Source organism: Somniosus microcephalus, chromosome 3 (assembly GCF_052327205.1).
Source record: "Somniosus microcephalus isolate GS21.2 chromosome 3, FLI_Smic_1.0, whole genome shotgun sequence".
NCBI lineage: Eukaryota > Metazoa > Chordata > Chondrichthyes > Squaliformes > Somniosidae > Somniosus > Somniosus microcephalus.
Window position 1 is genome coordinate 261,527,182 of NC_140989.1, and position 13,554 is coordinate 261,540,735.

The 13,554-nt window shown below is 40.5% G+C and overlaps 1 protein-coding gene across 4 annotated transcripts in view; it reads left to right on the forward strand.

Moving 5' to 3' along the window:
• Nucleotides 1–13,554, forward strand: part of crb1 (crumbs cell polarity complex component 1) — a 176,560-nt gene that overhangs the window by 156,828 nt on the left and 6,178 nt on the right. Inside the window, exon 12 of one of the 4 annotated variants that reach the window (XM_085982395.1) lies at nucleotides 2,527–3,017. The exons of 2 other annotated variants lie outside the window; for them this stretch is intronic. In XM_085982395.1, coding sequence (XP_085838521.1) covers nucleotides 2,527–2,553 — 27 coding nt within the window. In that variant the 3' untranslated portion in view covers nucleotides 2,554–3,017. Of the gene's footprint in view, nucleotides 1–2,526; nucleotides 10,250–13,554 lie in introns of those variants that run through there. One more of the 4 variants, XM_085982399.1, reaches the window with a different exon arrangement.

A 13,554-nucleotide genomic window follows, 5' to 3' on the forward strand; every position in this document is an offset into this window, starting at 1 on the left:
GGTCACCCATCTGTGCAGGGCTATAGGGAAAGAGCAGGGGTGTGGGAATAATTGGAGAGCTCTTTCAAAAAGCCGGCACAGGCATGAAGGGACGAATGGCCTCCTTCTGTGATGCATCATTCTATGATCTGTGCTTTTGGGTATGGGTGGTACCCGACAACGGGGAAACTAATTGGGGGAGAAAAGGAAAATAAAATGATCAAACCAAATTTTCAGTCCATTCACAAACTGTTAAGGAAAAGAAAATAAACTGCTTGTTATATATTGGAATAACACTTGGAAATAAAGTCACTGCACAAGCTCAAGTGATACAGAGTGAAGTCTCACTCACCTCAGATCAAATCAAATCCACCTTTAAAATCAAACTCCTTCCCATTGCTTATTAATTCAATTAATGTGAATATGAACACCCCGAGTCACAATAGCAAATATGAGAAAATCGGATGCACTAATTGGCTATAATAGTTCGATGTTAGAAAATGAAGGCCCAATGTTCACCTTCAGAGGCTCTAGCACAAACCTGGCCACGACAGTGGAACTGCTTCCAACTAGCGACAAGTAATTCTCATCAAGGTACAGAGCAATGTACAAGCAAATTCACTGGGTGGTACATCTGCCGCAATGCCAGACTTGCAGCACCTCAGAATAGTCCAGCTTCAAATGTTTAAAAAAAATACCAAATAGCTCTATTTGTTTGCTGAACTGTTGACATTTCTGCTGACCCAGGTAGAAAGTTTCAAATTACAACTGCATGAATTACAGAAATACTTGATGCCATCAAAAACTATACCTGCATCAATGGCATGAGATGAAAATTAAGCCCTCCTTGCTTAAGTATTTGTACAATGATTTCCACTGTTTTGATTGAAGTGTAAATCTCTCCCTTATGATGTACATTTCCACTGGTAAGTAAGCACTGATTTTAACAAGGTTCCACTGCACCGCAATAGTAAGAGCTGCAGAACATTTTAACGCTTTCAGGAAAGTTTGTAAGAGGTTACATTTGATTCTAAAAGCAGGCTTGCAAGATTTTGCTTCAGAGTGCATTCACACTACAAACTGAGCATTGGTGCAAAGTGGCTTCAGTTTTGCACAATGCTAAACTGTGTAAATCGGGAGTATCAAACTGACTCCAAGATGAAGTGGAGTGAGACTCTCTCCTTGAGGGAGTCCCACTCCACTTTGTTATGGTTCCAGGTTGAGCGCGGATACCAGATTCAGGCTGCTTTTACACTATAATTTCAGCATCAGTCAGTGAAAAGATGCAATAGTTGTTGGCTAAGTGCACCATAAGTATCTCACTCCTATTAACTGTGGGAGTCCTGCCTGCAATTTGTAGCAATCAAGTATTAATATGGACTTGCATTCCTTTGATGGTGGTTGAAATAAGGCACCAAAGTATCTAAAATGTCCGTCTAACTGACCAAAACAATTCTTGATTTCCACTTCAGCATTTTGCCAGTGATTTAAGACTGATCAATAAGTGGTTTACAATTCTTGGAAATTAAGTGCTAATCCTTATCGCTGCTTTGTTTTTGAAAAAATTTCCAACATTAATAAAAAGTCTAAGCACACTGTGGTTATTTTAAGCACTACCTCTATAAGTATTTATATTTAAGGTTTATAACGGTTCTGATCATTGTTTATTTTATATAAGCATGTGTTACAAATATTTTATTTTTTTCCTGTTTTATTAAGTTATATATTTTTGACTAATGATGAATAATAATAAGGTGATACAAATGAAACATGATCTTATTGAATGGTGGAGCAGGCTCGAGGGGCCGTAGGGCCTACTCCTGTTCCTATTTCTTATGTTCTTGTATGTAATGGAGCTGCCCTGGTCAGAAAACACCGGCCAAGGAGAAGTATGAAATGCACACAAAATACAGTATGATCACTGGTTTATTGAAACAAAAAATATACATGGGAATACCTGGGTCACTCAAGTTGTGTTTCTTTCCCTGCAGTTTGTACACAGATTTATTTAGTGTATTTTCAGCAACTTGAAACGATAAAATTCCATAATAGCCATCAAATTTAGAAAGTAGGAATGCGTGTTGACTTGATTTCCTTGTGGTTTACCATTCACTGTTTCTTACTAACTTCACCAACCATTTCTAACATTCAATGTCTCGTCACTTTATTTCTCTGTCTGTGTTTTCTTGACTGAACCATTTTATCATTTGACGTAACTCCAGAAGTAAAACAGCTCCCCTGATTCCTAATGTTCATGATGTTGTTCTGCCTTTCTCTGTACTGCTTTCATATGAAGACTTAATAAACACAACCATCATTGCTGTATTTCCGTCTCTCTGTTCCGTGTGCTTTGTTTAATGGTAAACATGTGTATATATAAAAAACATACAAAGGGAATGAAGTAACTCTGTGCACATGCTATTGTGTTAGTGTGTTGTATTTATTGTGGTCATATTAATGAAGCATGAGCATATTTTTGCCCATACTTCCAAAATTCCTTCCTGGACCTAACCACATTAACTCATGTTAATATTTCTGATTCTTTAGGGTACAAGGACAGGGAAATGGGATTAGAACAGCTGGTTCCTGCGGGGAACTAGCACTGGTACAGGCACAACCAAAAAGCCCATACTAAATTTCTGTGATTCCATACCATAGAAATCCAGCGTTAACATTTGTTTTTGGCTGTTGAATACCAATTAAAGGTGATGAAACAAAATTATTCATGCTTGCCTTTTAACTTTTATCACATTAATTACAACCACTGTAAAGGGGATGTTAAAGCAACAACAACTTGTATTTATATAGCGCCTTTAACGTAGTAAAACGTCCCAAGGTGCTTCACAGGAGTATTAAAAGATAAAAAATTTGACACCGAGCCACATAAGTAGAAATTAGGGCAGTTAACCAACAAAGAGGTAGGTTTTAAGGAGCGTCTTAAAGGAGGAAAAAGAGGTAGACAGGCGGAGAGGTTTAGGAAGGGAATTCCAGAGCTTAGGGCCTAGGCAACAGAAGGCATGGCCATCAACGGTTGAGCAATTATAATCAGGGCTGCTCAAGAGGGCAGAATTAGGAGGAGTGCAGATATCTCGGGGGGGGGGGGGGAGGAGTTTACATAGGATATACGGCACAAAAACAGGCCATTTAGCCAATCAGTCCATGCCGGCGTTTATGCTCCACACGAGCCTCCTCCCGTCTTTCCTCATCTAAATCTATCAGCATAACCCTCTATTCCCTTTTCCCTCATATGCTTGTCTAACCTCCCTTTAAACTATTCACTTCAACCACTCCCTGTGGTAGCGAATTCCACATTCTCACCACTCTTTGGGTAAAGACGTTTCTTCTGAATTCCCTATTGGATTTCTTGGTGACTATCTTATATTGATGGCTTCTAGTTATGCTCTTCCCCACAAGTGGAAACATTCTCTCTGTATCCACTTTATCAACATTTTTCATAATTTTAAAGACCTCTATTAGGTCACCCCTCTGCCTTCTTTTTTCAAGAGAAAAAAAGAGACCCAGCCTGTTCATCCTTTCCTGATATGTATACTCTCGCATTTCTGCTATCATCCTTGTAAATCTTCTCTGCACCCTCTCCAGTGCCTCTGTATCCTTTTTATAATATGGCGACCAGAACTGTACGCAGTACTCTAAGTGGGGTCTAACCAAGGTTCGATACAGGTTGTGGGGCTGAAGGAGATTACAGAGATAGGGAGGGGGCGAGGCCATGGAAGGATTTGAAAACAAGGATGAGAATTTTGAAATCGAGGCAGTGGGGTGGCCAGCAGAGGTCTAGCATGGAGCAGTGGAGGAGATACGGAGGTAAAAAGGGACTCGACTGTTTCAATTCAGGTAGCAGCAAGAGTGCGTCAGTGAGTCTGATTTTACTGGACATGTTCAGTAGCAGGAGGATGATGATGACGATCAGGGAAGGCTATGGCTATTGGAGGGCCATCGGGGTTCAACACTATCCCAGGCAGAATGTCTACCACTGGCAACCAAGCTACCACAACCGCACAGAGGAGCAATATGTGAAGAGGCTCTGCCTCATCAAGGAAGCTGTAGATGAATTGTTCTGGAACCAAAGCTGCAATCAAGCAACAACATCAGCACTTTGCTATCATTAACAGGGAAAGTGATGATATCATTGGTGAATATAATAACATTAACACCAGTATAAAGCAACAGTAGCAGCAGGAGAGGCTGATAGATTTTTTCAAAAGATGTGGCATTCCCAAGTTACAAGACAACATTGAGTAAACCCATGTTGAACACATGTGGAATATCCCATGGTATTTAACACAAAGGGATTCCACTCATCAACATCCACATGGTCTGTGGCCACTAGGAAATCGTGATGCATGTGAATGCACAGTTTACAGAGAGTGACCACAAATTAATACTCATATCTTAAGGGCCTTGTGGGTGGTGACAAGCTGGATGGTTAGCATTTCGAGATATGGGTTAACCACTGCAAAAGTGGCTCATTATACCGCTGAGCAATTCCAATAGCCCTCAGCAAACAGCATGCAGTGATGTACATTTGAGAAGCAGCAATATCATCAGGCAGACATTGAATCTGTTGTGCATTTTTCTCTTTAGTGTACCTTAACACACAAAAGCTTCCAGAGAGCGCAGAGTATAGTCAAGCATTCCTGCAAATGTGTTTAAAACAAGGCAAAACAAATTAGCTCCCCTTTATTGTACCAATGTGTGCACTCAGAGTAATTTCACCCCCCCCCCCCACCCCGAGACCATTGGACATTCTCACATTAGGGCAAGACCAGAGGCCTACACTAGTTCCACTGTGCTTTACTCTCCTCTGGTACAGTGTTAGTCCAGTAATCCCTGACAGGTGCATGAGTGAAGAGGCTACGTTTAGCAAAGGAGAAGTCAATTTTCCGTAAGGTTCGTATTTTATAAAAATAACCATTTGATGGAAAAAAATGTTAGGCAGTTTTCAGGCTAGGAATAGCTGTAAGCTTTGATGTGAAAATTAAATGCTGTTTAAATTTGGTTGTTCCATATAATGCTCAAAGATACTAGAGGCTTGTCAATATAATTATCGTTAGGCCAGTGCTTTCAGTGATAATGGAATGCCTGGCTGAGACTGTCACAATATCTTGTTGCCTCGTTTGCCAAAGTACAGTGTAAGCTCACAATATATTGACTATTAACTGAAGATTATCACCCCCAAAAAAATAATGCGCAGTGATCAGATAACAATCGTTAAACCTTTAGTGAGGTAATCATCATGTTTCAACTGTGTGAACTGCGGTGGCTGGTGTTCACTATGATTCTTTTCCTCCAGCAATGAATAGTAACATTGACGTGTGCTTTTTAAAGATTCTGTAAGGTTCTGCAGCTCAGTTACCTCACACACAATACAATTCAGTTGTAGAAAAAAAGACGTGCATTTATATAGTGCCTTTCACGATAGAAACAGCAATGAGATAATGACCAGATAACCTGTTTTACTGATGTTGGTGGAGAGATAAATATTGGTCAGGATATCAGGAAGAACTCCCCTGCTTTTCTTCGAAAGGTCCACCTGAGGGCAGACGGGGCTTTGGTTTGACTTCTCCGAAAGATGGGTATAGAGATATAGCCTATACCCAGTAATAGTACATTGGAACACTGATTTCCAGCACCATGATATGGTGGAATGCAAGTTCATTCCTGCACTTGCTCATGGCTAGTTCCTAATTTCAGCCATTCTGTCAGAGAAAGAGTCACCTAGACATCATTCTAGATGTGGGGAAGAAGCTCTCAACTGGTGCTGCAGTTGTGTACCTCCAAACAGTTGGCAGAAGCGGGACATTGTACAGGCCTGGGAACAGGAGATTTTCCACCTTCTCACATTTAAAAAAACCAAAGTAAATAAAAAATTGTGCAGTTGTCAGGCGCGTGCAGTGAATGTTACCATTAAATTGAAAGGAATAAAATAGTCTGCTGAAAGATGAACAGAAACAAAGTACAACCGAGGATAAAGCAGCATCAACACAAGAGAAGGGGTCGGGGAGGGAACAGCAGGACATTGCAATGAAAGGAACGTGTAATAAGAACAAAGTTGAAAGAGAGAGAAAGAAAGGAAGGAGTTGCCAGAAGTATGTAGGATGAAGGGCATTGGCTAACACGGAAGAGGAATGTACTGGTGGGGGGCGGGGGGGGGGTTAAACAGAGAGTCACTATGGCTGAAGTATTTGAGTTTTGTTCTCTAGAGATTACAATGATAATGGTATGATTCATCAAATATAGAAGCCGGCTCCAAATCTGCAGAGACAAGAAAAGCACCATTGTAAGGAGGTGCACAGGTAGCTCCTGATAAGGATCGGTGGGGATAGACTAGGTTCAAACATTGAAGTGCTATATTCTACAGGCAGTTTTTCTGTGAAGAATTAGAGAATTACCAAAAGCAACAGGGCAAATTGCAGTTGATATCAATGCACTGTGAATTATTTGATGTTTTAATTGTTTTTAAGGAGCTATGTTCTTTTTCTCAGGAGGATAAAGAGGTGAGTGATTGTGGTAATAGCATAGAGTAATGGCATGTTCACTGGCAATGTATAAAATGTCAAAAGGTTTTGGATCTGGTGTAATGGCAATTGTAGATGTGAGGCTACTGCATTGTATGGGTTTTATTTTCTAAGCAGTTCTAGGACATGCCTCCTCTCCTTTACCAGAAAATGTTGATTTGGAAGCATTTTGGAGTAGACGTTTCATAGAAAGGAAATTTCTTTCAAGTGCTTTCCTTTCCTGGATGTTTTAAACATACATGTATAAACTGGAAAGTGGGATTAATTGGATAGTTCTTTCAAAGAGCTGACACAGGCATGATGGGCTCTAGTGCCTCCTTCTGTAATGTATGATTCTGTGAAATATTTTCTGTTGTATGTTCATATTGAGACAGTGTGCTATTCGTAGCTGGTCAGAGAACAATTATAATGGTGACTGGTGTATATTGTGATAATATATTTGTTTCTTGGCTCTTGATCCCCAGCTCTACCTCTCCAACACCAGCCTCAACTCCATGACCACTCCTCTGGTTGCTTGTCCAACATCAAATCCTGGATCAGCCAGAAATTTCTCCAGTTTAGCATTGGCCATTCTGCTCTGTGCTCACCTAAAACTACACCACAGCCCTTAATTCCATCCCCTCCCTTGCTGCCTTCTCAGACTGACCTGGCACTGTGCAGCCTTGGTGTTCTGTTTGACTTGCTGCGAGCTTCAAATTTCATATCTATCCATCACCAAGAACACCTATTTCTACCTCCACAATATTGCCTTCCCACCTCTACCCCCTACCCCCATTGAAGACTTCCCTCATTCATGTGTCTATCACCTCCAGGGTCAGTGATCCAGAAATCCGATGATGCTGTGCCTGTTTTTCAGGCGCTAAATGGGCATCTAAACTTCCAAAATGGTGAGCAGGAAATGCGTGCTCATTACGAGCCGGAAGTGCGCTGCCCTCCATATTGTTAGAGGCAAAAAATAAGTAGATGTTCAGGGCCTGCACCTGAAACAGGCATTACTGTATCATTTGCATATGCAAATAAGGGGCCTAACGTGTGTTTGAGGCCCCCTGTACAAAATTGGGTTGCTCTGAACGCCGCCAGCTTGGCCACATGAAGACCTGGTTTTCCTGAACACAGCCAGGAAAACCAGGTCTACATCCGGCCAAACCGGAGGTCCTTAAAAGGGACCATTGCAGGCAGCCACCAAAAAACATAAGTGTTTAAAAAATACTTAACTAAATATGGAACTGGGAGGAGCAGCAGAGCACCTCCTAGCTCCACATTAAAACTCAAGGGCTGCTGCCAGCCATTTCTCATCGCCCCCACCCCCACTCCTGATCAGCCCAGTCGCAATGTCCTGATCGTCCCTCGGTTGCTATCACTGAGCCAGTGAGCACTCTGACATGAGGAGCGCTATAGAAATGTAGAACTCTGGTTTGCATTTGGTTAAGTTAGGATCACATTCATTTGGTTTTATGTTACTGATTATGACTGCTTTTAAAATGTGAGAAAAATTGGGGATGTTGCCCTGATCTACTTTTATACCCCCTCCCCCTGGTGGCCAGATTGAGAGAAGCACAAACAGGGACGGGGAATGTGGAGGGCATGAGTTCGGAGAGAGGGAAAATAAAATAACTTCATAAAAAAGAGAAAAAATATATCACGCGCTACTATGAATGCAGTATCCAACAGCACACGCATATGTTTCTGCGAGATGGCACCTCGAATAAATCTTCAATCAGGAAACACTGGTTGAAATATCAACCGATATGTCAACTCCAAACTTATACACAGAGACCTGTAGACCCACAGCTGTGATTTATTTCAGTATTAATTTGGGACCATCCACAAAGCCTGTATGCACATGTGGACAGTGTGAAAAATGGCACCACAGTATACAAGGGAAGCGGTTTTTCTCAAAGTGTAAATATAGGCCCTGAAATTAGGATCGGGAGCTTGCCGCGCGTGCAAGCCCCTGATGTGCACTCACCCTGCGCGCCGACATCTGAAGCCCGGGCCTGCTTGCATTTCCTGTCACTGGCCCGGTTCAGATGTCGGCGCGATGTGCTTACCTGATCCAGCGGCGTAGTTAGTGCGATGTGCCGGCTGGGATCAGGTGAGCACTGTGCAGCCAATCAGGGGAGGGGAAACTCATTCATGAGTTTGACAGTAAGAGCTGTCAAACTCATGAAAACTCCTGGCCCCAAAACACTACTTAAACCTGAAAGAAAATTTTAAAAAAATATTGCACTACTTAAATGAACAATAAAGAACTCTGAAAAACTATTTTAAACAATAATTTTAAAATTTGAAAAAAAATGTTATATAAAAAATCGGGGCTAAAACTAAACTTACCTTACTGTAAATTCTTTAAAAATAACAAACCTGTGGAAAAAAAAATTCTCAATTGTACTAAAAGCCCACTTACCTGAAAAACTAAGTACTTACGTGTGGTTTTTCAATGCGTAAAGACCGGAGGCCTTTACACACGCGCAACTCTGAAAAAAAAAAGGAATTTCACTGCGCACGCGCTGCCTGTGCAGTCGCACGCGTTCTGCCTCTTAACCCCTTGGGTCAGAGGACAGGAAATGCCGGTTTTCAGCGCATGCGCTGTGCATGCTGAAAACCGGCAATTCCTCCGGGCACACGCGTGAGTACCCCGTCCGTACTCACGCGTTGTGCCCGGAATTACTGGGCCATATTACTTTCAATCTTTTTAAACGTTACCTCTACTTATAATGTTAATACATTTATAATGTTTTACCAATTCTCTATTTTATCATCATTAAAATAAAAATTTGTCTCACTGCAGATCTGAATTAATTTTTGGAAAAGCAGAGTTACAAAAGGTCTGGAAAAGTGTATGATTGGCAATGAGATTTTCAGCATACATACTTTGTAGATGAATCATAGTGACACTCACTCAATTACGAATGATGAACATTTTGAATTTCTCTAACTTAGCTAGACAAAATTGGGGGAAAAAGTTTGAATATTTGACCTAAATGTATTTGATTAATCTCTCATTCACTATGCTTTTTGGGAACTACTGGTAGCGAGTTCAGATGTGTTTATCTATGATTGTATATTTAGCAATATCTTTGTGGAACTACAGTGCTACAAAGACATCCTAGGGTACTTAACCTGTGGCTTGAAAAATCCACTGAGGGATAACAATGAGTTTTTGTTCAGAATCAGTTTATTGTCACCTTGATATATATAACTGAATAATATATATTCAGAGATGACTTTTAATATAAAATAACACTGGTATTTGTTCTGGGGGAAAAAAAACTCAAGTAGATTTTTTGGATAAAAATGTAAGATTGTTTTTTAAGGCCAGCCAAAGACAGCAATGGGGGCCTAACAATAGATTACACCATAGGTTAAGGTATTAGCTGCAGGGTTCAGGTGTGGCTGTAACCTGAAACTGGAGGCAGGTATCGCACGGCGTCTGATAGAAATTGCTAGTTTTCAAAAGGTACAGGCAGAAACTACCAGCAAAGCAAGAAGCCAGTCTAACTGCATAGAAAAAAGGGACTTATTTGCAACCAGCCTCAACGTCTTTTTAATTTGAATTAAAAAGACTCAAGTTCCCAGGACCGATCTCTTCAGGAATATCACTTGAAATTTTGGAATTGCTTTTCAAGTTGTAGAGCAATGCTCTGTTAGAATGGAAAAACGACTGCTCCTGGGCTTTGGCTGGTTGTCGGTTACAGTACTTTTACTAAAGCGAGGATCTTTGCTCACACAAGGTAAACCTGTGCTTGCTAAAAATAAAAGGAAGGTGCAGAAATAGAAATGTATCTTTTCTCAGACTGTGCTGGATAAAACTAGCCCAGACCTAATGTGTTGCTATTTTTAGATTGGATAATTATATCTGAAGTCTGTCAAATCTAAATATGTAATGGATCATCGATGCAATGCTGGGAACAAGGGCAGTTTTTATGACTGAAATGTTTAGTATGTTTAAAGATTGGATTGAGGTGATGCTTTTACTGTTAATGGATATGGTTTTATTGGTGCATGATGCATGAGTCAAGGAGACTAAATGTGAAGAATACAGAAAGGAAAAGATCAGTAGTTTTAGTGGTCAAAGAGAAAACAACCACTGTTGTCTTCAGTTTCCCAGTATAATCAAAATACTATTATTTCCTGAAGAGGAGTTTGTACTAAATAATAAACTTACCAGTTAATAACTGAGATAAAAAGTATACTGACATAATATTTAAAATGACAATGCCACTCACAGTAAAATGTAAAAATTATAATACTCAAACTGGGATAAATGAGAGAAAATAGGAAGTACTATGATAATTGTAAATGGGATTTCCTTTGGGAAAAGGTGATTCAGATACATCTGAAAACATGTCAGATCTGTGCATTAACCCTTTTTCTCATAAAGCAATTGAAATTAATTCTTCCAGGGGGTTCCAGGGTTGTAAAAAACTGACTCCATCACAGCTGTCAGAACATTGCATGACACATAAGAACCAAAATGGCAGTGGGACATAAACCTGCTTAAAGATGTTGTACGGTGCTGTATCAAAACTGTCCGCAGGCAGAACAATATAGTTGAGGAAATAAATGATCCAGAATTGATTTAATCTTGGGTGCCACTGCATTGTTTGCACATACTTGTGAAACAATCGAATGCATAACTATGCCAATTCCCAATCTGAATATGTAACTATGCCAATTTAACTTCTAAGAAGTAATTTTATCATACAGGTGTCTCTGGGGCAATGATTTACATTTTCTAGTTACTCATACGATATATAAGCCATCAGAACTTGTCTTTTGTGGTGCATAAGAAATAGGAGCAGGAGTAGACCATTTGGCACTTCGAGCCTGTTCCGCCATTCAATAAGATCATGGCTGATCTTCTACCTCATCTTCACTTTCCTGCACTATCCCTATATCCCTTGATTCCCTTAATATTCAAAAATCTATTGATCTCTGTCTTGAATATACTCAACGACTGAGCCTCCACAGCCCTCGGGTAGAGAATTCCAAAGGTTCACCACCCTCAGAGTGAAGAAATTTCTCCTCATCTCAGTTCTGAATGGCCGAGCCCTTATTCTGAGGCTGTGACCCCTGGTTCTAGACTCCCCAGCCAGGAGAAACATCCTCCCTGCATCTACCCTGTCAAGCCCTGTTTTACTTCACATTTTGCCGCACTTCAGTTTCCTTCTTCCTCTGCTACACTTTGTTCTCATTTGGATACAGTTGTTTCGTAGTCTCTGCAACGTATTTTTGAAAGTATTTATCCTCTGTGCGCCTCTATTTGTGTATCCAGCCTAGTTCTCACCTCAACCCTCAAAATGCACTCCCTAAACTTGAGACTCTCTGATGTACTCTTCCCTTTCTTTATCGCAAGCCTAACTTTATGCTCTACAACGCTATGATTGCCGTTTTGAAAATGCTCACTATAACCTCCAGTATCAAATCCAGTATCATTCCAGCCCATGTCGGCTCCCTACCATTTGAGACATGTTATGTCAGTATCAGTTGTCCCAAAATATATTTTCATTCTCATTATAGATCTCTGGAGAATTCAAATCACCAACAATTACATTTGATCTTTAACACTTCACGTATCTGAGTATTAAGTTCCAAATCTAGTATCTCTTCTTGGTATGGTGGGTCATAACAGATCCAAATTAGTTAATATTTTTCCTTTTTATGTCACTTACATTGATCCACAATAATTTCACTTTTTCTGAACCCAGTCTAGATTCCTCACTCTCCATGAACGTCACGTCTTCTTTCACATAAAAAGCCACAGCTCCCCTCAATTCATCTTTTCTATCTCTTTGGAGCAGTTTATATCTTTGTAAATTCATCACTATACAGCCCAGCAATTCATTACTTCCCCTTGTGGTTATTTTCTTATAATCTTCTTGTATCACTATGTACTCCTCCTCTCTCCTGTACCACAACATCTGGCTTCTGTTTCTTTTCTAGTTCTAGCATTCACTAATCCCTCCCCTCACCCCCCCCCCCCCCTTACTAATTTACCGCCCCCACTTCCCAATGTACCTTTCCTGCAAGGACATTAATAGCAGTCCAATTCAGGTGAATGCTGTCCCCTTTGAACAGGCTTCCCTCGCCCCAGATTGTGTCCCAATGCCCTAGGTATCTGAAACCTTCCCTTCTACGCCACTTTTCAAGCCACATGTTCACACATCTAATTTTTTTCACTCAGGCCATGGATTCAGCAGTATTTCCGAGATTGTTACCCATGAGGTCTCTCTATTAAATGTAGCACCTTACTCCTCAAGCTCACCTTTAGACCTCCATCCTACTCTTTCCTAGGACACTGGTTCCTATATGAACCTTGACTCCCGGTTGTTTTCTCTCCGATTCCAAGAGTTTTTTTTTCCAGCTTCTGCACAACTTTCCCGATCTTGGATCCCAGGAAGGAATGTATCATTCACGATTGCCAGTAACCTTTTATGTGGCACCTTATCGAAATAGGAATCCCCCATAACTATCTTATGAATAATCTCACTTGTCTGGATGGGTATCACCTCACTCCATATAGCTTGTCCTGTGTTACAGACTGTAACAAGCCAACCTTTGAGCTCAGTATTTTTCAGCTAGAGCTACACATGTCTTTCACCTGTACTCTTCCAAATCCAGGCAGAGTATACCATGCATGTTGCACACTTCACAAGTGTGGCTTCGGACCTTGCCATTCCTGTGTTCAGGGCTATAATGCTTCTTGGAGTTACTGTCCTTATGTTATGCTCTCTATGGCCTCTTGCTCCTCCTTACCAGCTTAACACAATGCATAAATGATTTTCATAACTTGACTTACCTTAATATACTAATTTAGCACACTCTTTTGAATAGCCTTCCCATTTTAATATAATAGATAATATAATTATCTTTAAAACTGCCTTGTGTACTTAATATATCACCCCTCATCAATTTTGGATTTCCAGAAGGCATTCGGTAAGGTGCCACATAAAAGGTTACTGCATAAGATAAGAGCTCACGGAAGTGGGGGTAATATATTAGCATGGATAGAGAATTGGCTAACTAATAGAAAGCA